General features: G+C 46.2%; 1 protein-coding gene and 1 long non-coding RNA gene across 2 annotated transcripts in view; both read right to left on the bottom strand.

Annotated features, from left to right (window-relative positions):
* TMCC3 (transmembrane and coiled-coil domain family 3) overlaps positions 1-2,569 on the bottom strand; it is a 141,218-nt gene extending 138,649 nt beyond the window's left edge. Inside the window, exon 1 of the mRNA XM_080592959.1 lies at positions 2,465-2,569. Within this exon, the coding sequence (XP_080449085.1) occupies positions 2,465-2,476 (12 nt within the window). The 5' untranslated portion in view covers positions 2,477-2,569. The remainder of the gene's footprint in view (positions 1-2,464) is intronic.
* Positions 2,570-7,763: 5,194 nt separating this feature from the next.
* LOC308195491 lies at positions 7,764-14,562 on the bottom strand. The gene is made up of 3 exons (XR_013951541.1): positions 14,411-14,562; positions 10,373-10,470; positions 7,764-8,641 (listed from the first exon to the last, which is right to left on the bottom strand). It is a non-coding gene; the product is annotated as an uncharacterized lncRNA (long non-coding RNA).
* Between the last annotated feature and the right edge of the window lie 10,133 nt (positions 14,563-24,695).

The following is a 24,695-nucleotide window of genomic DNA, read 5'->3' as shown; positions in this document are numbered from 1 at the left end:
TAGGCTCCAGGTTCAGCAGAAAGCCCTAAAAGCAGCAGACTAACAGCGTCACGCTACTGCCTCTCCTTCCCCGTGGTGTCCTCCCATCCCTACCGCACAGCTCTCCACCGCACGCAGCACCAGACCTCAGCCTGGAAGCCAGGTGCCGGCCAGCACCTGCCTAACGCTGCAGGGTTCGGGTCCCCCTGCCCCGCTGCGGTGGCTGAAGCACGGGGAGCAGGCAGGCTTCCCAGGCAGATCGGCTCGCCCCAGGAGCCAGGGGTGCCCCCACGGAGAGGTCACCCCACACACAGCTCAGCTGCAGAAGCATGGTTTTTCACTATGCTTCCGAGACGTTCGAAACAACTTTTCTATTTATTGCTCCGGTACGAGCACAGGTGGCAGTGGAAAACTCGATCTAAACAGAGTGTGGATTTAACACTGAGCCGCTGACCCGCACTAAGCCCCGCGCAAGCATTTCAGCTTTGTTACTCAGTGGCCCAGTTCTCTCCAGCTTAATTTATTTTTGAAGCAATCAATGAAACACCGAGTGCATTTAGTGACAGCACAGTCAGAGAGGTCCCAAATGCGAGGCTTCCTCTTCTTACCGCAAAACCAAGCAACAGAGGAACAACAAAACCAGGGCTTCTCCCTGTTTTACCTCCCCTTCCCAACAGATAAAATGCAGAATGAGGACCCCATGTCACAGATGAAAGAACCTCCTGGAACTGCAGAGAATAAAGAGTGTGACACTGTGGTTTCACGCTTCAGCCGTGGCACAAAATTAATTTTATCTGTTGGCTGCCAACACGATTACTGGTTTACCAAGACATGCCAAGGACCTGATCCACAAACCAGTAAGAAAGTTCTCCATTTGGATGCCTAAAACAGGATCTGGGCACTTGTGATCCAAAGTGAGGTCTGCAATTGTTGTTCTTATTTCTTGCTACTTTTTCCTCCCTCTCTTAGAAGATTCCCTCTTAGAAGCCTCCCTCTCTTTGAAGATTCTTCATCCAGCCTTCACTAGCCCAAGGTGTTCCCTAAGAATTAGGAATTACTATTTTTATCATTTCTGACCTAAAGTTAGCTTAGTGTAACTTCTCTTTGTATTGCTCTTCTGATACAGCAGAGGGATTCAGCACAGGCAGCCCTGAATTCACCCAGAGGTTGTTCTGGGACGGGCGACTGGCTGAGTATGCAGCACAGAGCAGGAGGGCACCGGGCAGAGCAACCCTCCAACTGCGAATCAGCCCTTGGGCAGCCTACGAATTAAGTATGAAAAAGAAACAGGGCTCAGATATCTCATATCCACGGTTCCTGAGGTCATTTTGACCTCTACAAAGCCCTCAATTTCAGATCTCGATGATTTCTGCACTCCTCCTCCTAGCAGGCAAAGGAGTGTGGTGGGCAGTGGAAGAAGGAAAATTCACATGAAGCATCCATTCCACGTTATTCACAATGCTGGGACAGAATTCATCAGTTTCCTCTTCCCCAGTCTGCCCACACCGTGTAATAACTCCGTAATAATTAACACCAACAGTACAACACAGCGCTCCGGGAACATTTGTAAAGAGATCAGTAACGCCGGGTTTTGGCAGCCTGGCTCAGCGGAGGGCTCTTCTCCAGGACAAAGGCAAGCGACCCCAGCTCTCCCTGTTCGTGCTGCACGGCTCAGGCTCCGCCAAGCGAGGTGCAGCCACCACACCCCGCGTCAGCGTGCCGGGCACACCGGGCACACCGGGCACACCGGGCACACCGGGCACACCGGGCTGTCACCGCTGCGCTCGCCACGGAGAGCAGCCAGAGACACCGCACGTGTTTCAGCGGCAGTCCGGTGGGACGCCTCGCTACCCCAGCTGTCGTAGCTACTGCGGATCCGGGCGAGCAGCGCTAAGCCTGCGGCGGCGACGTTTGTGGAAACGAGGCGGAAGGAGCGCAGGGCGGGCACGGCGGCGGGACAGGGGGGCTGAGCGGTCCCCCGCGGCGTGTCTCCGCCAGCTCCCCGTTACGGCCAGCTCGCGTGGCTGCGGCCCCGCTCCGCACACACCTGCAGCTCGTGGTTACGGAGGGCTGCCGGGGGGGGAGCTGGGAGGTCTGCCCGCACGCCCCGCTCCGCCGGGAGCAGCATTCCGCCCGACTTCAGCGGCCCTCGGCTGCAGCCCCAGGGCAGCTCCGGCGCTGCCGTGCCGACCTCCCCCTCCCGGCTCAGACCTGCGGCTGATTTCCTGAGGGCTTCCAGCAGCGCCTTCGCGGCACGAGCGTGCAGACGGGGAGCTGCTGCCCCCTCGGCCGGCTCTGCTTCCCCCGGGGGCTCCGACCCCCGGACCGCCGCGCCCCCCCCCCCCCCCGGGGGCTCAAGCTTCGCCCCTCAGCCCCCGCCCGGGGCACAACCGCGTCCCGCCGCGCCCCCTGGCGGCCCCTCGGGGCGTCGCCCCCCGGCTCCGGGGTCCCCCCGCGGCGGCGGGCAGCTCGGCGGGGCGCTTACCTTCCGCTGCATGCCGGGCAGGCGGCGCCGGGCGCTGCCCGTCCCTCACGGCGCGGCCCCCGGAGCCCCCCCCCACCCCCCGGCCCCTCGCTGCTCGCCCTCACGGAGCGGCGGCGGCGCCGCGGCTGGCGGCCGGCACGAGGCAGCGCGGCCGTGAGGGGGCCGGGCCCACGCGGGCCCACCCGCCCCCTCCGCCCGGCCCCTTCCCGCCCGGCCGGCAGCCGCAGCCCTCCCCGGGCACCGCGGGGGGAGCCCCGAGCCTCCCGGGGTCCCTTCAGCCCCCCCCCCACCACCACCCGGGGTCCCTTCAGCCCCTGGGCGCCCCGCGGTCCCGGCTGCGTGGTTTGGGCCGCAGGAGGCAGCCGCTGAGGGGGGGCTTCGCCGGGCGGGGGTGGGCTGAGGGCTTCGTTCTGCTGGCAGGATCCTGGTGCTGGTCCTGCAGCAAAACGAGTCTCACCCAAAGCAAACTACACCTGTTCCAGCAGCAGTTCACTCTCCCTGCAAGCTGTAGTACGCTGTCGGAGTTACAAGCTGTTCTCGAGCTAAAATAGAAGCTGATCCCGAGGGGTACTCAGCGCTAATTATAACGCACCCTCTGTATTAACGCTAAGCACAAGCACCCCAGGCTCCTGCTGCCCAGCGTGGAGGTGAATCACGGCTCAGCGCCCTGAACCTGCACCTATGCAGCCGCGCACCCTGGGGCGAGCTGCGTGCCCGGCGGCTGGCCAGGCTGTGCTGGGCCTCGGGGGGACACAACCAGGCGCTCCCCGTCCTTTCGGGTGTTACTCTTGGTGCCTTACCTCATGGCAACCCATTGTTCCAGCTCTGCCCTGTGCCCTGTTAAGTTTTCAAGTAACAGATTTCACACACGCATGAAACTTCAGTCCAGTCAGCGCGTAGTGATCCATGGTAAATTAATTTTCAGCAAGCTGTTTAGTAAGTAGAAAGCAAAGAAGCTAGATCAAACTGTCATTACGTTTACACTTGTAGTTGGACAGGAGATGTCTAGCTTAAGTGGCTGAATATTTGCTGGCAGGTTAATACAGAGTTTATGGTGATTATTCACCAAAGTCTGTGGCATTTCCAACAACACTACCTGCTACAGTCATTGACTGTTCTCATCCACTGCCCAGTGTAAAACAGCAAGGGACAAACCCCTCTCAATGTGTGTGCTGTCATCCCGGTCTGTGCTTTCCTTTCTTCCAGACATTTTCTCATTGAAGTGCAAGTGTCCTTCTTGCACGAGGACTGATTGTGTAAGCTTGATAAAATTACTAGTTTACCTATAAATGAAACTGGGTAGTCAAGAGGAATAAGAACATGAGCAATCATCCTGGACCATAGCCATATAGGTATTTGGGAATCCATTCTGGGTATTTGGGTTGTTTTCTCTGTAGTTACACTCATTAACAGACATACACTCTCAAATTACTTCTTTTCTGAAGGAGATTTCTGAGGCTACTTTAAAGACGGTTGGAACCCAAAGATGTGAGTGTTGTAATGCTTAAAATCCATGTGTGTGGCTCTTAGAGTACCCTAAACCCCAGTCCTCAGTACCTCTGCTTTTTATCCATTAGGAGTGTTCAATGTCTTAGAACAGGTTTCATAGCAATCTACCTTCCTGATGAGACAAAACCCATTGAAAGCTGGCTCCCGTCCATGGGTTTCCATAGAGCAGCCTCCTCCCGATCTCTAACAACAGGTTGTTGGAAAGCTGTTTCCCCTCTTCAAAGCCAGAGCTTTTGTCCTCTGAAAGTGAAAAGCTGAGCCATTTGCCCTGGAGATAGACCCCTACGCCCATACCTTTCAAAAGCTGTATTAGATCTCTCACCTCAGGGTGTGTTTTTTATTTGTCTTCTCATAACAGCAGGAATACTGCTGCCCCCATCTTGCACTACTCGCACTGTAGACCTCTGCTTTTTTTTTTTTTTTTTTCCCCTGGAGCTATAGAAGTTTGAGTCCATCCTTTCATTTTGAAAACGCACACATTTTAGGGTAGATGAAAAGTTTGGATTCCAGACCTGTAGAGAAATGTGGTGGGCAGGGATTCTTGATACAACTCCAGGACCATCTGGCCAAACAGCAGTAAATAATAATTACCTTTGCTGACTTGTCTTGTCTTGTCTGAGATAATATCATTTCAAGGCTTCAGCACTGCTTATGTTTCCACTCTTTCATCCCATCACTATCTTCTTTTTTGTGATCTTCATCAGTTGTTCTGACTCCGCATGGCTCTTGGCACCCCCCCTTTCTCGTGCCCGTGTTACCGTAAGCTATCTCTGCGTTCCTCCGTAGCACACTCCTCGTTATGTCACCCCGTGTGCCAGTTTTCTCCTACAGTTTTAGCCCATTTATCTTGCTCATGCAATACGAGGCCTCTTCAGAGGAAGTCTGGGCATGAAGCAATGCATGATTTGGTGGGTTTGATCTGTGAGCTCCACGAACAGACCCTTGATCGGTTTATCTTTACACAGATGTACTTCCTTCTCCAAAATTCATATTGTACTGTTACTTTCAAGCGTGGTTTGAAAAAGCCATGTTAGTTTGCTGGTCTTCAAAGAGCTTTACTCACGCACGATAGTACCACTTGATCACAGCATTACAGCTAGCTACTCCAGCCCTACTGGTCAGCTCAGATGAACTCGGGTTGAGAGTAACTGAACAACCAGCATTCAGCGTAACCTTGTCTGCCTTCTTCATACTCTTGTCTTCTTCTTTCCTCTGTCTCACTCACATTTCCTGGTTTGAGGTGTCTTCCTTCCACAAGACTTCCGAAACCACTCTGCTTTTATTTCCTTCCCCCAAAAAAGCTTTAGGTAACAATTTACTGCCTTCTGATACTGGGGATATTTTACAGTTTTATGTTACCAACCAAATGGTGCTACGACACCTCAGTGCTCTGTCAACCTGTTCCCTCTAAAGTATTTATCAATAACACCAATATTGCTAATGTCACTACTTTGCTTACTGGTGTCCAAAGACAGACACAAAAGGTGAATGAATTTCCCATTAAAGTATCACTCTCTGTTAACAATATAATTCATAAAATACTATAACATTGATTCTATGTGTGCATTTCATTTGCAGTTCTGTGCTCCTGGGTGACTTTCCATCATTTTTTTCCTGGAAAAAATTACTGTGCTTCTGTGCTGACGTGCTTCTGTGTCACTGGTCTGTGTCCCTCCCAGACAATCTTGTTCAATCTTGGATAAGAACATGGAATTTTCCAGTTCTGCCTGAACAAGATTTGTACAGAGTGGGAGGGTTTGGTTGGTGAAACACAGACAGACAGTAGCCAAAGAGGAAGGGCTAGTGTCTACCACCCCCCTTAAAGACTTCTTTGAATTTCTTGTGTCCTGTCCTTCTTTCCCAGTATTTTACAAATAAACCAAAAGTCCTGAGGAGAAATCTGTTCCTTGTCTTGTCCCTCTGTCACCACTGAAGTCTAATTCATTCTTCTGTATCCACAAAAATCACCCCTGCTAGTGTGTGGTCAAATTTTACAGTATGAAGTGCAAAGACCTGAACCTAAACTGGATTTGTCCTCCACTCTTTTTCCACTTGTGCCTTCCTTCGGCCCCTCCCTGTACTAGGAAAGGCTTTTTTTCTCCCACCCCATCTCACCGTTCTTCAAGCATTCTACCGCCCTTCCCATGCTCCAGCCCCGTGTCTCTGAGACACAATCTCCTGCACGGGGTTTTTGTTTCCCAGCCTACTAGCCAGTTCCCAAGCTATTTTTCACAACGCCATGTCTCAGCATTGTCTCAGATGAAGGTGAGAGAAGAACTCTTACAAAAGTGACACCTGAGCTTTGGACGGATTTTTACCTGAAGTTGTGGCGTCTGCTCTGACAGCTGATAGTAAAGCTTCAAGGTTGCTTCGCTGTGTGCATATTACAGGAGCAGTTCGAGCAATGCTTGTATCAGCACGATGCTGCGTACCTCGTATCAGCAGGCTCGAGTTTAACATATTGGGATGCAAAGATTTTTCCTTTTGTCTCGCTGGTGTTTGCTAAGCAATTGTCGTACACAAAAAATGAAAACACACTGTAGAGTGCAAGCAGCTCTTTGAATGCAGCATGTTTGAAATGCCTCTAGGCAGCTTCATTTCTGCAGGCTCAAATGCAAAATGTTGCCATGGGAACAAAACCTTCTCTCCACCCGATCAGCTGAACCAAGAGGATATTTTCTTTTAAATCATAGATGGTCTATATCTGCACTTCACTTAATCAGTCAACATGAAACAGAGAATAATCATTTTCACAGGCAAACAGTGAAAAAATATGACTTGTTCACAGCCAAAAGAAAAAAAAAAAGGGGGGTTTGGGGGGGGAAGGTCTTTTTAGGGAAAGGAGATTGCCATCTTATTGTAGAACACAAACAGACAATAACACAAACTGAAAAATCAATGCCATTTGGCAATGAATTCAAGGAAACAAATGGGTGTGAAGCTGTTAAAATGTGAATTGTACAAATCTAAGTCTTAACTTGGGAGAGGAAGCATTTGCTTGAAGAGGTGCTCAAAGAATTTGGAAGAGGAATAGTTGTAACAGGATGAGATTTAACGTGGTTCTCTGGTTGCCTCCCTTACCCGCGTCTGTACTGAGACTGTTTTTATGTGTCCGTGAGCTTTTCCCTGAGCTGGCACCACATACCCTGAGACAGCAGCTCTGCTTCCCATCGCACTGCAGGGTGGCCAGGCTGCTCTCACACAAACTCCAACCAAGTATGTCATGGGAGACGAGGTCGCCACTGGATTCCCCCAGGGAGCAGGGCCGTGTGCGGCTGCCCCACAGGGACACGGACCAGCCTGAGATCCAGCAGCAGCCCCTAGAAAGGGGGCTGTAGACAGAGATGCTCTGTGAGACAAGGCTTGCACCCTGTTCTGCCAAGTCCTTCACAGTGGACTCTGTCATCAGTCTCTGTCATTGAGGTTTTAATTCAGTCATTGGGAGTCTGAGACCTCTGACCAGGGCAGGTTCAAAGTAACATAACTTAGTTTGTGCCTGTCTTGTCTGGAATGGTGCGTTAGTCCTCTGGCTCAGCTGAGGTTTAGCAGTCTGTTAAGCTACAATAATCAAGTATTTAAGTCCTGCCTCATGTCAATCTGTAATAGAAAAGGTATTTCCAAAAATGAAAAAAAAATTCAGTAATTTTGTGGTATTTTTCAGACTAATTAAAATTCTGTTTATCGATAGGGATTTTTCTACACTGTCAAGTAAGGAGAAAGCACTAAGTCAAATTTTAATAATAATAATAATATCTTTTTAAAATGTTTTATAATTTGACTAACACATTCATGAATGAGAATACCGTAAGTCTTTATTAATGAGTGATTGAACTGTCAATCTTCATTCCTTCTTCATCATTATAATGAATGAATGCATACCCTTATCAATCTTCGGTTCTGTTCACATGTCACACGCTGTCTCTCTCCTCCAGGAGCTGTCAATTTAAAACTATGAGACAGTCCATAGGAGAAAGGAAGTAACAATGCGTTCATAAGATCCATGATAAAAATAAAATAACAACATATGCATAAATACGAACTAAAATTTGAGTATCGCCCTAGTTATTTTCTTCATATCTAATATAGAGGAATGATCTGTGCTTTGTGGTTCTTACAGGCGTATAGGAAATTATAGTGACATAAATTATTCAGTTACAGATCAGCCTACATTCAGGTCTCACACAAGTATTATTTAACTAAACTTTTTAAAATTAGACAAACCTCATTCAATAATAGGATTTAAAGCAGGAAACAGTGATGGCCTGTGTTATGGCAACACCTCAGTGTCTCTCATGCTAGTCAGGGTGGTGTCACATGCGGTAATAACTCAGGATCAGGGGGCAGATCCTGGGCTCAGTCCATCCTGCAGAGACATTAAGAAATTCTGTCCTATGGGAAGTGCAAATCCTAGGAACAGGAGAGATGCAACAGGTTTGCTCATGCACATGACGTAAATAGCCAGAGAAGCACAAGGAGTTTCTTGAGCAGACTTCAGCCCCAAACGTTTGGATATCATGAAGTCTGAGGGAGTGGTCCTTAAGAGCTTGAGGAGGGCTTGGAGCACTCAAGTGCTCGGCATGCTGAGGACCAACCAGGGCTGCTGCCTCACCAGTTTCCCACTTTGGTATGAAGAGATGCCCAGTACTGCAGAGTGTGAATCATACCACTCTAGCAAGGAGAAAGAAGATGTTTCAAAATAAACATAGAAGGAGGTCTGGAGGCCTTTTCTATGCATCACAGTTTTATTAGCTCTGTTTCTCAGTTAGGAGTATGAGCACTTTCTATTGCAGCTATCCGAGCTTAAAAAATGCAGGTACAATAAGGAAGCTATTTGGTAAAGGACAATTATACCAGGATAGTTAATTTTCTTTTCAAGGACAAGTATTTCCAATGTAAGCACTTGGATTGTGCTTAAGCTCGGAGCATTTTGTCAGTTCAGTTCTTTTGCTGAATTTGTTAAGCTGATGTAATTATGTGCAGCATAACTGAAGGAAAAAACATGTGGGGGAAGGAGGGTTGGGAAGGAAGTGGGAGCACGTTTTTTAAAGTGGTTTTACTACTGAACTGCTTGTGCCATGGGCATGCAGCCTCAGCTCCTTCTGATGCATACTGGTTATCTGGCGTCACCTGCAGAGGTGCCTTGATGACAGTGTTAAATTGTGGAACAGCAATTTGAATTTATAAAGGGGGCTTGCTTTGTCACTTACAATATTTCATCTTACTGTAATATTCTCAGCTCTCGCTATTTGCACTTTTCAAGCTGTGCAAAGCAACCTGAGTGGGTTAACTGTTCAGTGCTGTCCTTTGCAGGATTTCCTGGGAGCTGTCACTCAGAATGGAGAGATACAATTCCAAATATGTATTTATTTGCAGTGCCCTTTGTTCCTAGAAATCTGGAAGGTATCTGATGTTAATCAAATAACTGTTCCTGCCCAAATAAATGCTTCCATATGTCCATTTATCCACCAGGAATCTGATTATGACTGCAAAATTTAGTGGTATTCCTCATTCACAAGACAAAAGAATTGGCTCATCCTTGCTAAACAGTATGCTACCACAATTGCAGTGTAACTTTTAACTCGCTGTGAATTTAGCTGTCTTGTGCTCAGGCTCATTATAGAGCACTTCATGTTCTCGCTTTTCAGACAGCTATTTGGTTGGTTTTGCTGCTCCTACTGATTTGCCTAATAATTTTATGTACAAAAAGCCAAATCCTGCTATTATTTATGAACACGTGTTCCCACCTAAGGCAATCCAAAGATTCATAATGCCAAGACATTATGCTGATAGCATTGGCTGAGGCAGATACAAAGCTTCTCACGTTAAGATTGGACTTAGGATCTTGTTAGTTCCTAGAGCATCTGAAGTCAGAATGCAATTGCTTTATTTTAAACAGAAACTTTAGAGATTGTGCCTTTCCTCTGTCTGAAGAAGAGGGAAATACGACAGTATATTCTTCCCAGCTTCTGTACCAAAGGGCAGGGCAACTTCTAACAACTCCAGAACAGATGCCATGTGCATTCCTTAGTCATCATAAAGCAAATCATCTAGCCAAAAACATATGCTTGTGTGCACTCACCTATGAACTCCAGAGCAAATGGCCATCAGCAAGCAGTAGGGGAAGCAGAGTAGTCCCATGACTGCTATCCAGACTGACTTAGCTAATGAAGTGAGCATAAACAGCAAACATCCATCACCATAAATTATCCTCAAACTCCCCTTTCACATGCAGTCATCTCCTTGCATCTAATGCTTCTCAGACAACCTGTGACATCTGTGGCCTGAATCCTGCAAATGACTAGACTGAGTAGGAAATGTGCTCTGTAAACATGTTGTTCATTAGAGCTATTTTACCTACTGCCAGATGGATTGATTTGAAATGGTTTATTGCTTACTCACCCTTTCGCGTACTTGAATTAGATGAGTTAGCCAACTGCCTAACAGTCAGGAATTGAGTTCTTCAGTCCAGCAGAGATTTTGAATCTGCCCTTGCTCTTCTTCCTCCACAGAGAGTTATAAGGGATTAGAAAATTTTACGTGGGAATATTTTCATTTGAGCTAATAATGTAAGATGAAAGAGATCAGCTTTGTGAAATAAGCACCGCATTTAAAATACAAGCCTACTCACAGGAGAAATAAATATTAAAAGGTTGTAGCTAAATAACTGGTTACGGTGTTGTTGTTTTGATATATTTTTAAAAACAGATAGATAGACAGATCTAGATATGTAAGATAGCTGATATAAAAGGATAACTTCCCCCAAAACAGAAAAGACAAAGGAGTAATAACAAAGACATACATTCAATATCACTATTTCAATATCATCACCCAGTCCTGAGATGAAAATTATTATAGTGATAGCATTAGTACCAGCATCCAGCATTTGTTATTAAAGCAAATACAGACCAACCAAGCCACATAAGTCAGTATTTTGAGGCACTTGGGTAGTCTCAAGGACTAAAAACCTACTGAAAGAAACAAAATATTCTAGTCAGGTGGGACAGGTCAGAATTAATGGAAATACTTTATCCTGTGGCTAAGGAAACAAGCTCAGCCAGAATTTTTGCTCTTCTCCAGCACCTTCTTCTCCAGCAACATGGCAGGTAGCTAACCCTGCTGTTTGCAAGTTTATCTAAATGTAATTTAGTTGAACTCAGCACATCAGCTGCACTGGCAACAATTTCAATAATTGCCATTCTGATTCTAGCCTGTAGACTTTCTAAAATATATAAAAATACATTTGCACAGGGCCTTACTTACTCTATAGATAAAGTAGTTCTCCCCCAACTGCTATAAAAATAAGTCCAAGCCTAAGTCAGATATGGTGCTGCTGCACACTCTAACAAGGAAATATTTTGCATCTCTTAACTGACACTGACATTTGAGAGTGCCTGCACTCTGGAAGGCTGTCTGGGCTGAACATCATTTATCAAGCTGGGTTTTGACTTTGATTTTGCATTCTGCCTCCGCTTACAGTTTTCTAAATTTTATTTAAATGATAAGATATTGGTTCTGACTCAGGAAAGCATTTAATAATATACTTGAGTCCCTTAAGCACTTGCTTAAAGTGCTTAAAGTTTAGTATGCATTGAAACAATTTCCTGAGCTTATGTTATACAGCACTAGACTCTCCTGAAATTACTTTATGTCTTCCTCAACACTGCTTTCCACTGCCTCTGTAGAAGACACATTGTTTTAGAAATATTCCCGCACTGCCTTCCTTCACAATCCACTACCATTACCTTCACTACGTGGAGGATATTCTGAGGAAGGGATCCTCTCTTGGTAATAATGATAAAGGATATAGAGCTGAGCAGGTGCGTACGTCTGCACAAAACTCTAAGTATGGGATAACTTGGTGTACGTAAAGCATCGTGCTCCACTTCAAAGTTGTAACAGCAGCCTACTTTTGTTAGCAGCAAGGCCTTGTGAACATAGCAAGTCAGGCTGAATCGAGAAGTATTTCTCTGCTTTTCCCAGTTTGTGTATCTTCTGGTGGGTATTCACACAACAGATGCTCAGAGTCTAGCTCAGCTGCTGGGAAGTTGTTTACCTCTACCTTGCCTAGAAGGAGGCTCTTTAAATGGCAAATTGGGTAAATTTACTTAAAATAGGTAGTGTGAATGTCCCCTCCACTCAACTGCCCACCCCAAGCCAATAATTAGAGCCAGTTCCCTTCCTGCAGAACAGAGAAAACAATACTTCAGACAATAGCAGTAATGAGAGTATAAAATACAAATCTGACAAAGAAAATGTAATGTTTTCCAGAGCCATTTGGATATCAAATTGGGCCCCTTAATTAGCAAGTACAAATAAAGCTGTCAGGCATTCACTGACAGGTTTTTTAAGTGATCTTTAGAACTCAGCATGGAAAAAAAATATAACTTCAGCACGCAGTGTCAGATCAAACAGTTTGTCTGCTGTAGATTAGAGGGAAAGAATATATTAAATCTCAGGATGACATCTGGTATTTCAATACAAAAATGGAATCTCAGACTTAAAAAGGCTTTCACCAAGATAATCTCCATTTAAAGCTGAGCAATGTAAACTGTGACCAGCTCGAAGACCGCAAGAGCTAGTGCACTCAAAACTGAGACATTGGAAAGATGACTTTTATTAGTTGGCATTTTCCTGTCTTGTAACTCAACCCAGAATGTCATGAGTGGCATTTGGGCTGTGCAGAGCAATACGGAAAGCCATGAATGGCTGCTTTGAATTAGCCAAGGAAGGCAAGTACTATAATGCTTCCTCCTTCATAAAACCCATCATACAAAAATCATTTCATATCACAGCAGATGTTTGTATATATTTTGGCTGTTGAATGGTAAATCTAATGCTAGAACTGCAAGTTCAATATATAATGTATCCTGACATAGGATTTTTTCTTTGCTTGTTTTTTTAGCAATTACTATACCCAATGGTTTCTTGTTTTGAACAAATTTAAATAAATCTTCTGTGGCAGCACATATTAAACTGATTTGGCTCTTGTAGGCTGGAAGGAAAAGGGAAGGGAAAGGACACGTGCCTACTGCAGTGACATTCAGTCAAGCCATAGAAGGTCCTTAATTTCTAAATAGAAAAAAATAGGTGGGATCTTGGACAGCATGGAGAACTGGTAATGGTAAGGCAACCTTTCACTTTGTGGTTTGGTTTATTTTCCATAGGTCAGCTGTTAAACATCAGTGAACACAAACCCTGTTGCAGAAGTGCTGTAGAGAAGCACAAGGAGTAATTAATTTAATTAGTTCTCCTTCACCCAGCTGCTACTGTGTACAAACCTTGCAGGGGCTAGGCATCCCTGGCACCTTCACACCTCGCTTTCTGCTTGGCAGCATACTTTTCTATGTGAAACCATTAGCAGCAGCCATGGTATCCTCAAAGCAAAAAAAAAAAAAAACCACAGCCTTGCAGCGGCACCAAATTCTTCACAGGGCGCACGTGTCAGGAAGCCGATATTTCAGGAAGCACTGGTGGTGATAAAAATTTCCTAATGTGTAGCCTAGTCAGACAGAAACTGGGGAAGGGTGGCTTGGTTTCCTTCAGAAACTCCGGAACGACAGGCCGCACCTAGAGTAACAGGACCGACAGGGAGCTGGTGCCACTGAGGCAGCGCGGCCTAACACACCACGTAAGACACACAGGGCTTGGCAGCGTCACCTAGCTGGGTATTTCAACAAACAGCTATAAAGCACCATGTTCTCAGGGCCCCCCAAATGCTAAACAGCAGGTGCAACCCCCCCCCCGTCATTTTGGGGATGGCTGGGCACGGGGAGGCCACCAGCGCCTGCCTCCAGAAGCAGTGCTCACGCTCCGGGTGTCTGGAGCCTGCAGGGTAATTTTTCGCTAAGTATACAAACAAGGTGTAATTTTAGCATTCGCTGCTTCCTACGCTCTGGCTTTGCTACAGCCTTGCAACACAGAAGAAAAATAGACCCGCAATCCCCTGAAGTTTTTGCTGATGCCAGTTAGAAGTAAACCTTCTAAAAAGATTACCACAAAAAAAATGCAACAGGAGAAAAAAACTCTTTTTAAATGAAACATGAAATACAGAAAATATCACAGGAAACAGAACCTAATGAGAATCCTGGCTTTGATCTTTTCTTACTTCATTTTAATTCTAATTTCCTGTTTGATTTTAAATGGATGGTGACCAGAGCGATCACAGTCCTCCCTGGTGATCAGGGAACATTGTCCCTGCGTAGCTCTTGTGTTGGTTGAAACAGAGAAAAGAGGGAACGCTCAGTGACTAAAAGCAAAGCAGGAGTTCCCACTGTTCCTTAGGAGCCCGCTGCCTGCAGGGTGTGTACAAAAACCCAGTCAGTACGCAGTTCTGGGGGCCTGAAGCAAAGCTGGCTCAGGCAGGCATCTCCCAGCCCCACAGGTCAGCACCAAGATCTGAGCGAAAGGGTGCAAGCCCGGGGCTGGTTATACCTTTACCTGTGGGTCCTGCCTGTTTCAGAAGGTGCGTGCACTCTCGTAGGTCACACTGCTCCCCAAAAGCCTGACAGAGCTCTTTGGTCAGCAGGGACTAAATGTTGCTCGTGGGGCTAAGCTTAGACCAAGGCAGAGCACAGCAACAGCAGCTGAAGCACGTCAGGAACCCAGCAATCATCTGGAAAGGCAAGCCCCACCGATCTGAGTGTGGGGCAGACTCTACTCGCCCCAATAAAAAGTGCTTGTCCTTACCAGGTAGAGCACTGTTGGTCATCGATCATTTTAAAACCTGCATTAGCCTGTGAGCAGGTTATCATCAGCTGGAGATATTAACAGACATCAGCAATGGGCTGTGAACTGAAGGCTGCTCCATAGCCTGCTCTTCCCCACAGGTGTCATCAGCCCTGTGGCACCTCTGACAGAGCGTCTTCCCCTCTCCTCAGGTGTGGCAACGCGAGCACTGCAGGTGCTTCTCTCCTCGCTGTCACACCGAAAGGTCTCACAGTCCCCGCTGAGGACTGCATGCCAGCTGTGAGGCTAAGGCCAATACAGAAGGACATGAAGAGCAAAACATCTCGGGGACTAGATGGTTCAGATTTGGATGTCGGAAGTGCTAATAATTTACTAAGTGCTAATTTAACAAGTGCTAATTATTTACTTTGTGTCTGGAAAGAAGTAGGATTATGTATTTATATCAAGTAGAGAGAAATTGTTCTTTGTTGGTAACTGAGGAGGATGTTTGGGATGAACGCTACTAAGTGAACCCCGAGAGCGGTGAAAGAGTTGGCTGAGGATCCTTCTTTTTCAGCGGTCTTGATTTTGAAGGCACTGGGGAAACTGCAGGAGACTGGAATATTACTTATGTTGTGCTAGTATATAAAATAGATAACCATAAACACACCCTAACACTGACCAGGAGTGTGGAAAAACATACCGCTGGGACAACAGGGGGTGACAGCACTCAAAGAACCGATGGTAGGCACAGAGCGTCTTACCGTGACTTTCTGAGAATTGCCAGAGAGATCTTAGTTCCTCATTTCAGATTACAGGTTTGTACAGGAAAACATGGAGACGTAACGCACCTAGGGGCTGAATTTTGTACTGTGTGAAACCTGATGGAAAGTTAGCACTATACCACGTCTGAAAGCACTTCCTTGGTTTAAGAACTGGTTACTTCAGCAGCTCCCGTGAATTTATTTTCTATTTGGCTCTTCCCCCTATGACTCAACAGTATGTCCCATCGTGTCCTCCCTCTCAGGGTTTGCTAATGTATAATTCAGCAACTCTTAACCCAGGGGGATGTGTCTGAGAGCAGGCAACCAGCAGGACAGGGGTGAGAGGGGATCGGCAGGATGTAAGGCAGATCTGGGGCGCAGGGTGGGCAGTGCAGGGCGCTGGAGCCGGAGGAGCCCGTGGCTGCTGGAACTGCCAAACCACAGCAAAGTTTCTCAGGTGTGACCCGCGCACCCACTGCCTTCAGGGCACGCTCGCTGCTTCCCAGCTCGGAAACAAGTGGACAAACTGACAGACTTCGAAGTGTAATTGCACAGGGGGAGAGTCGCTGCCAAAGGGAGAGGTTTCTTATGAGCCACCTGGTGGCTTTGTCTGAAATACCCTGTAAACTGGATTCTGTGTACAGAATACCCATCTTTGAACGGTCAGAAGTAAATGTGTTCCTCTAGGGAGGGTGCAGGCTGTGCTGCAAAACAGAGACCGGCAAGCGGTGACTCCGGGAGGGGCCTGGGGGGTTTTGGCGGAAGAGTAATCCAAACACAGCTCCCTGCACAATCCTGCAGCAAAAAAGGGGCTAATATGTCCTTGACTTCTTGCTGCACATGAGGGAATAAATCAAGCACCAGAAGAAAGATGATTTTTTACACTTTGTGTGCAGGATTGGTATGATAGATAATCCTCATTCTGAAAAGGCTGATGAAAAATTGGGGAGGGTAGAGAACCGCAAAAATGGCAAGGGAAAATTGCTTTTCAGTCACAGATGTAGAGTTCCAGCTGTTCAGCTTGTCAACAAGAAAAGTGAGAGGTGACTTGATTACAGCATTCAAGTGCTTTCCCAGGCAGAAAATGCTAGGCAGTCATCCCTTCTCTCAGCTTGCAGGGAAAGACAACAACAGGATCCAGTGGCTGAAAGCTGGACACAGGCAAATTAAGTTCGAAATTCAGTCCAGTTTTATAACAGTGGAGGCAACTGGTCATTACAACACATGACCACGGAGAGACGGTTCTATAGAACAAGACAGGATGCTCTGCAGGTAGGTATGCTTCAGTCAAGCCTGGGACGTTTCATACTGCCCCGAGAAAATAAATGCAAGTTAATCATTTCCAGGAGGAGAGACCGAATGATCACTTTGTTTAAACAGAACAAAACAAAAAAGGCACACAGCCACTGGCATGAAAAGGGAGGGCAGAGTCTGATGCGGGAAGCAAGGGGTGACACGAAAGCCCTTGGCTGTGGATGGGGGGGGATGGCTCTGAGGCAGCACACAGACCTCCAGCTCGGGGCGAGGCAGGATGGTAGAGGAGCTGCCCTAAGCAGGAGGGAAGTTGGACGACAGCATGCAGGAAACGAGAGGGAAGCTGGAAAGATGCACGGAGCCACCTCAGAGCAATAGCACAGCAGCTCATCTACTGCTTGGAGAGAAACAAAACAGTTAACCGTAGTTTTCTCCTGCTTTCATCTCAGAAGTGACTACAAGCACAAGTGCTACCAGCCCCCCACAGCCTGCTACAGCCATCCCTGCAAGAGCGGTGTGCCTGCTGGGGGACAAGGTGCACCGAGAGGCTGCTCCTGGGTGCCACCAGCCATTGCTGCAGTGCTCTCAGCCGCTCCTCGAGCAATCCAGCACAGCAAGTGAAAAGCTTTTCAGTGCTCTTCACAGTTTCACTAAAATATAGGGGCAAAACATTTATGTTCCCCCCTGGCTTCAGCTCCCTTGACCCTGGCATGTTTTTTGGGGGGGAAGTGGAGATGCAGGTAAGTTGGAGGTGAGATCAGGTCCCCCGTAGATGAAATGTACAGCTACCAAAAGACAATTGAAGGCTCAAGCAGCTCAGGGGATAGGCACACACATTCCCTGTGTACATAAAGGTATGCATGTTTATTCATCTCTGTTTAGGAGGTCAGTCTCTTCTAGGAGAGTTTGCTCATGTTTTTTAATTGAGGCACAGAGGAAGGGCAGAAAGGGAACAGCAGAAAGGAGGGCAGGATGGTGGTACAAATTCACTCACAGCTCCCTGTTAGTACTGGCAAGCTGCCTCAGGAACGATATTGTCTGTATGCCTGTGAAGCATCATCCTCTCCGAAAGACCTACGTGAATTATAATGTGCAACTGCTAATCTGCAGCAACTCTTACATGTCTGACTCTAGGCAGCATATGGTGGGTGATAAAAGTTGTCTGTTTCCTTGATGTATTTCTGTATCAAGATGCTATTTTGTTAATTGCAGCGCACAAAGTTAATTATACTGTATGATTATGTGTTGTGACATGAGGGCACGAGTAGCTGTGCATCATCTTGCCCAGTGTGGAGTTAGACAAGCGGGCAGAAGAGCCGTCACCGCAATCAGGCCTGAGCTGGCACACTGTCAGCTACGACTCGTGTTTTCCTATTGCTCAGTACCAACAGCAATTACAATCCCCTCTAATAGGAGCTACAAAACCGGGTAAGATCCCACTTGGCTTTTAGAAGAAAGAAAAGCTTACTCAATGCAATCTGACAACTGCTGTAGTGCAAATTGATTACTGCTCACCGCTTTGCTTTTGTAGGTACACAATTGCGCTCGCAGCTTGGGTTTGGACAATCCGGTCTGTGCTTGGCCATGAGGGAGACGTTGCAGTTTCCGTGTTCATTTTCTGGAACCAGTTTACGTTGTCCTGTAGCACGGGTGGGTGATAGGGGCACCGCCAGCAGTCACGGCCCCATGCCCGGCACCGGCCAAAGCGAGCTTGTGATGCGTGGGACAGCACGGAGCTGAAAAGGGCAGGAATTCATCCAGTGCCAAATTATGTCTTGCTGCTACCAATTAGCAGAAATGACTGAAGAACTAAATTAATCACGGATTCTTTTTTTCACTGTTTGAAGTGATTCTGACAGCATGCATTTGCCTCTGCTGCTGTTTTTCAAATGTAAACTGTAATGGCCAAACCCCGCTTTAAAACCCAAAGACCAACAGATGGTAAGACATTATTTTGAAGAAAAAAAAAATCAGAAAATATCCATCAGAAGTCATTTGAAGTCCACCATTTGAAGTCCCTCAGAAATCTTCTGAAGATCATAAAAGCCAAATTACCATTCCCTGATAGCATTTACAGCAACAGCACAGCAGGCCAGAGAGCCCCAAACTGAAACCGCTCGTTTGCGAAGATGAAACCAGATCCTGCTGGAGGAGGATGCAAGCTAAACAACGAGAATTATAGGAAAGCCAAATAGCTTTCAATCTGACAGTTTGTTGTTGTTGTTGTTTTTAAAAAATAGTATGAACACCTTCAGGCTGAGCTCTTCCAGATTGCCTACGATTGTGTCCTGATCCACAGCCCATGGCTTTTATCTCATCTCTGTGTCTGAGTTGGTATCAGCTCCGTATGAATCTGCCAGGTCAGGGCTTTAACTCTCACAGCTGAGACTGGGTCAGTCCAGAAAGTTTTCTCTAAGGCAGCAGAAATAAAGCCAGGTGTTTCCCTTACTCTTCCTCTTTTAAATGTGTAAAAGCTCTGAGTTTTTCACACCCCAGTGTAAGAAATCTAAATGTTACTTCACTTTTTGTGATTTAATTTCTTGCTATCTAACTATGCAAACATCACTTTATCCCTCAATGTACATGCTCCCTCTGTGCGATCTGTAACAGGCTTATTTTAGCGGATGTGGGTTTTTCTCCCTTTTAATAGCTATTCACAGCAAATAGAGAATTTTTGAATGGAGCAAATTGTTTTCTGACTGCCTGGCCAGGCTCCAGCTGGAGAGACTTCTGAAGCCACCACGGCTCCCAGATGCCGGGCAGAGCTCTTGGTGTCACCTCACGCCCGTGACATTGGAGATAGCACCACTCCCTTGCTGAATTTTCTATTTTCAGAATTGCTCTTCTGAATAGATTCACGTTGTTAATGGACTTTCCGGGCACAGACATCCAGAAATTAATACATCCAGAAGGCCAGGAGGGCTGTTGGTATTCAGCACCTTATGCAGACCTGCATTGATGGGGCTCACTTTGAGGTTTGGAGGTGACCTCCCCCAGCAGAGGCAGAGGGGGCTCTGTCCCAGCGTGGCTTTGTGCCAAATGGCCAAAGCACCCCTCAGCTGGGGCCCAGAGAGACCTGGAGCTCAGGCTGGAGATGCTCAAGGTTAAGTCAAGAGGTGCCACAAAACAGAAACTTGCTGCTTGTGCCAACCATGCTCTTACGGTTGCATGGTGGACAAGTGACATGTACCTGAGGCTCATGCTCTACAACGCTTGCACTTTACTTTCCACAGAAAAAAGCTAAGCAGCCCCACGAACTCCCAAATACCCAGGGTAAACAAATGCTCTTTTCTTTTTTAACTCGGCTGCCTCAAATTAAAACACATTAGTGTTTTCTTGCTTTCTCTGGACATTGTTTTGCTGCAAGGCATGAGGGAAGCGCCACACAGACAGATATTGCTGAATTTGGTTTTGCCTCATTGAATTTTTATGGATGGTTACCCTCAAAAAACAAACTATTAATAGGCCTGTGTCTGAATGCTCAACCGCATGAGACTTCATCTGTTAAATACAGGCTGTGTTTTGATGGATTGCTGTTCCATCAACTAAAAATCCTTTGGGCTATGAAGGAAATAGAACAGTCCCGCAACCACTTGATCTAAAACTAATATTTAAAATATATATCTTAGGTAAAAATGAAGCAGTCCATTAGAGGAATGGAAAATAAATTACCCCACAGACAAAGAGAAACAAATAGGTATAATATTCCAGCAACATAAATCAATGTAAAACAGAAGTCTCTTGATTTATAATTTGCGTAAGTGGTGCTGACAGTAGTACAGATCATTTAAATAGATTCTGTATCCACTGCTGTTATTACAGAGATTAGATTACACTAAGTACTTAATGCAGTTGTTTGTGGGTAATTTACATAAAGTAAAAGATAAGCTCCTAAAATTTTAATTTGCTGCATATCTTTCTTAATCAGCACAAATTCTAAAACATTTTGGATTTTAGAAACAGTGTGTGAAGCTGTCCTTTAATCATTGCTCCTGCTCTAAATACCTACTTAAAAAAATTAACAAGCGCTTCACATAACTCCTATTTTCACTCATTTGAACACAAAAGAAAATTTTCATTGCTGCATCAATGTCTTCTGCCTTACCAGGTTTGTAGTGCAGGATAAACTGATCTAAAACAAGATAGATGAGGAGCAACTGAGGGAACTGGGGTTGTTTAGTCTGGAGAAAAGGAGGGTGAGGGAAGACCTCATCACTGTCTACAACTACCTGAAAGGAGGTTGCAGTGAGGGTGTTGGGCTTTTTTCACAGGTGACAAGTGATAGGATGCGAGGCAACGGCCTCAAGTTGCACCAAGGGAGGCTTAGAGATCAGGAGGAATTTCTTCATGGAGAGCGTGGTCAAGCATTGAAACGGGCTGCCCAGGGAACTGGTGGAGTCAACAACCCCGAAGGTACTGAAGAGATGTGTGGACACGGCACTAAGGAACATGGGTTAGCTTGTTAGACTTGTAATGTTAGGTGGACGGTTGGACTTGATGATCTTAAAGGTCTTTTCCAACCTAGATGATTCTATGATTCTATAAATTTAAGTGATTTGTGGTTTTAATTAACAAGAAAGAAGGTTTGATTCAAATATCAGCTTTTAACTTGTTTTACATAGCTTCATAATTTCATAAAGTTTAGCTTTGTTAGAAACTTTTAGTACAAATTTACAACTAAATATCATCTTTATGCTAAGTCTGGTATTATTTTTTCCTAGTAAAAACATATCTATGCACATTTATGTATACACATATTGCTTAGCACACATGTAGCTGTGTTCTGATTTTTTTTTTCAGTCTGTTGAAATTTAACAGGAGGAAAATCCCGAACCAAAACCTCTTAGTAAAACACATATAGGAAATAATAAACGTGAGTCTTACAGGGCTATTTAAAAATAATAATAATAATAATAATAACAAATAAAAGGTAATTATTTCATATATAAATTTAAAAAAAACCACTGCCTTTTTCTCAAAACATGCCCTTGGTATTTGTCACATGTAAACAAAGCCAGGAAGCGTTCCTGAGCATTTACAAAATCCATTGCTCTGGGCCATGACATTAGGTGGGTTCAAGCCACTCAAAACCATAGGGGAAGGACATGGCCAGGCCTGGCTCTGGTGCCAGCTGTTCAGCATCTGGAAGGCCCCCGGGGACCCCAGCCCCTGCACAGGTTGAGCAGGGCCGAGCAGCAGAGCGCTTCCCTTCCCTAACCGCTCGCTGAGGCACATCTGGACACCTGAGCTGCCATTAGCCTCCCTGCTATTGAGGACACATTTTGCCAAACAGGGCTACTGCAGATTCATTAGCTGCTTCCAGCATCAGAGCCAATATCGAGTCCCAGGAGAGCACCGGACAGTGTTGCTGGTACTCACCCACAGCACAGGACCTCTGTCTGCAAGGCAACCTCCACCTGCTCCAAAGCTGCGCAGCCAGGGCGATTTTTGGTCCTTAAGATGAAAATCCAGAGGCCCAGTGAGCAGTGTGCTGCTGGTGGATGCTGTCAATGGAGCAACTCTTTAATGGGAACGCAGTGCTGGCCTGGCCTGTTGCACTAACAGGGCCATGGTCAACTCCACAAGTCGCTGCGGTGGAAAGGGACAGGGGAGGTGCCCTGCGTACAGCACCTGCTGGCTTGCCATGGCACATGGGAGGCTGGCCAGGACTGTGGGGATGCACAAAGGTACTCGTAAAGACACAGCTTCAAAATAAAAGCAAGTTTCAACACTCTGCTGCTCCTGAAGGAGGTACTTGTCTTCTTAATGGGACGTGGTTTGTGAGTCAAAACGTTGCCTCTTTTAAAGTCACATTTAGCGTAAGGGGAATGTTCCTGTCATTGCTTCAGTTGCACTTGACTGAAGACACCATCTGCTGCAGCACTCAGCCAGCTTGGCATTTAAAATGTCATTTAAACCAGAAAGCAATTGAGCATCCTCCATCTACTGAGACAGATGTCATCAGCAAAGGTGAACTTCCACAAATGAAGGAGGTTGCTGATAAGAAGGCTGAATCACAGGAGTGTTTACAGAGAGTCCTGTGAAAGACTGCTATTGTTCCTTCATATGTTCACTCTATTTCCTGTACATATTTTCTGCAATCTACCTTGAGGAAGCAATGTTACAGGCACTACCAGTGAAATTCTGCTTCTGAAGTCCCACACGTATGGTCCCTGTGGGTTAAAGCAGGACCAGCAGGTTTCTGTGCTCTTCAGAAACGTGACTGATGGCATTTTCGAGACTGAACAGCCAAATCCTGGGCTTAGTTCAGCTCCACAGGGCAGGAGGGAAAGCTGTTTTCCTGCTGTTCCTTTCTGTTGGAACATTGCTTCACACGAAGCCGTGTAAAATTATAAAAATTGCACTCCCTTAACATTTCAGTTCCAGATGACAGCAAACACCTGTACCACCTCTGAGTCTGTCTCTTCAGAAGAGAAGGTGTAGAAAGTTACTACATTACTGTCTGTTCCCTAAATGCAGAAAAATATTCCCAGCTGCACATGCTGGTATGTGTTGAGGTTGCAATCAAAAAAACCCACAAGAGAAGGAAGAGGCATGAAATAGGTAAAAACGCATTAAAAGAGTAGAGCTAAAACTATTAAGAGTTAATTGCTCTACCCAGGCATGTGCCTGTAGGACAAATAGAGATGAATGTTGGTAATGAAGGTCTTAGACAACTCTGGGAGAAATTTGGTTCTTGAGGTCAACTAATTTCCCAAGGTGAAAGTATTGAACGAGTCCTTCCTAGTACAGCATGATTTGCTTCTCAGTTGTGCTCTGTGCTTTTAACATAAACTAAACATTATCCTTTTCAATTACGTTAGGAGATCTCAAAATGCTACTTCCCACTAATAGAAATAGTGGTTTCTATAAAGACCAGTTACAGCAATAAAAGAAGTGACTGTGTTGGCTGTCAGGGGGCCGCAGGGCTCCCCTGTGAGGTGAGGCCAGGGCCAGGCTCTGCCGGCCCCACCACAGGGCAGGGCCGGGCCCAGCAGCCAAGGTGGCGGCGCCTCAGTGACAGCACAGGAAAGAAAGGGAAAACAGTGCGCAGAGAGAGAGGAAAAACGGTGAGAAGCAGCAATGTGAACAAGGTCAGAAAGTAGGCGAGGAGGTGCTCCAGACAGTGAAGGAGATTCCTGTGAAGCCCGTAGAGAGCCCACACAGCACAGGGGCAAAGCACGAGGAGAAAGTATTATCAGAGACAAACCTGCAAAATGACCATAACCAGGCATTCCCCAGATGTTCCTCAGGGCAGGAAATGGTGGAGGAACGAAGGAGTGAAGTTGAGCCTATCAAGCAGGGGCAGGAGGGAAGATGGTGTTTTGATATATATTTTTTGCCTTCACTTCTATTTTCTCATTTCAAATAGATATTAACTGGCAATAAACTAAATTCAACTCTGTTTTGCCTGTGACAGTAACTGGTGGGCAATACCCCTGCCTTTATCTAGACACATGTGCTCGTTCATTTTGTTCCCTCCATCCCACTGAGGAGAGGGAGGCAGGGGCCGGTCACCAGTCAGTGACCTACAGGCCTGGTCATCAGATAGAGGAAACCTTGTAGTGATGGCAGTTCTGCTGAAGAATACTAGCAGAGCTAGCATAAGAATCAAACTATGGGATGCAGGAAAAAGCCACAGTCCCAAATTTGTTTAACTTGCAAATTTCTTATTTTCTGAGAATAGGTTCTGGTATACTTTGCTTCTCAATCTCCCACAGTATGTAGTCCTAAGCTTCCACAGGCCCTTAAGGTCCTGTCACAGCAGGACATACATCCCATCCCACACCCCTGTGAGAACATCTTCTAACGAAACCCGATGACACAGAAGCAACCAATATGATCTTTGTGACGGGGTCGAATCTTTGCACCTGCTTGAGTCAGCAGGATTGCTGGTTGGACACCAGCTAATCATACAGCAACAAATCAAACCCCCCTACAAGTCTACCTGACAGGCAGTTTTAAGCAAGTTCTCTACTGGCAATGCTCGTGGGTCTTAGTCCAAAACCAGTGCACTGAGTGGTCAGGGATGATGCTCA

The sequence above is a fragment of the Anser brachyrhynchus genome (genome assembly GCF_964034855.1).
Source record: "Anser brachyrhynchus genome assembly, chromosome: 1".
Classification (NCBI taxonomy): Eukaryota; Metazoa; Chordata; class Aves; order Anseriformes; family Anatidae; genus Anser; species Anser brachyrhynchus.
Note: the sequence above shows the minus strand (reverse complement) of the source record. Positions and strands in the feature narration are given on the sequence as shown.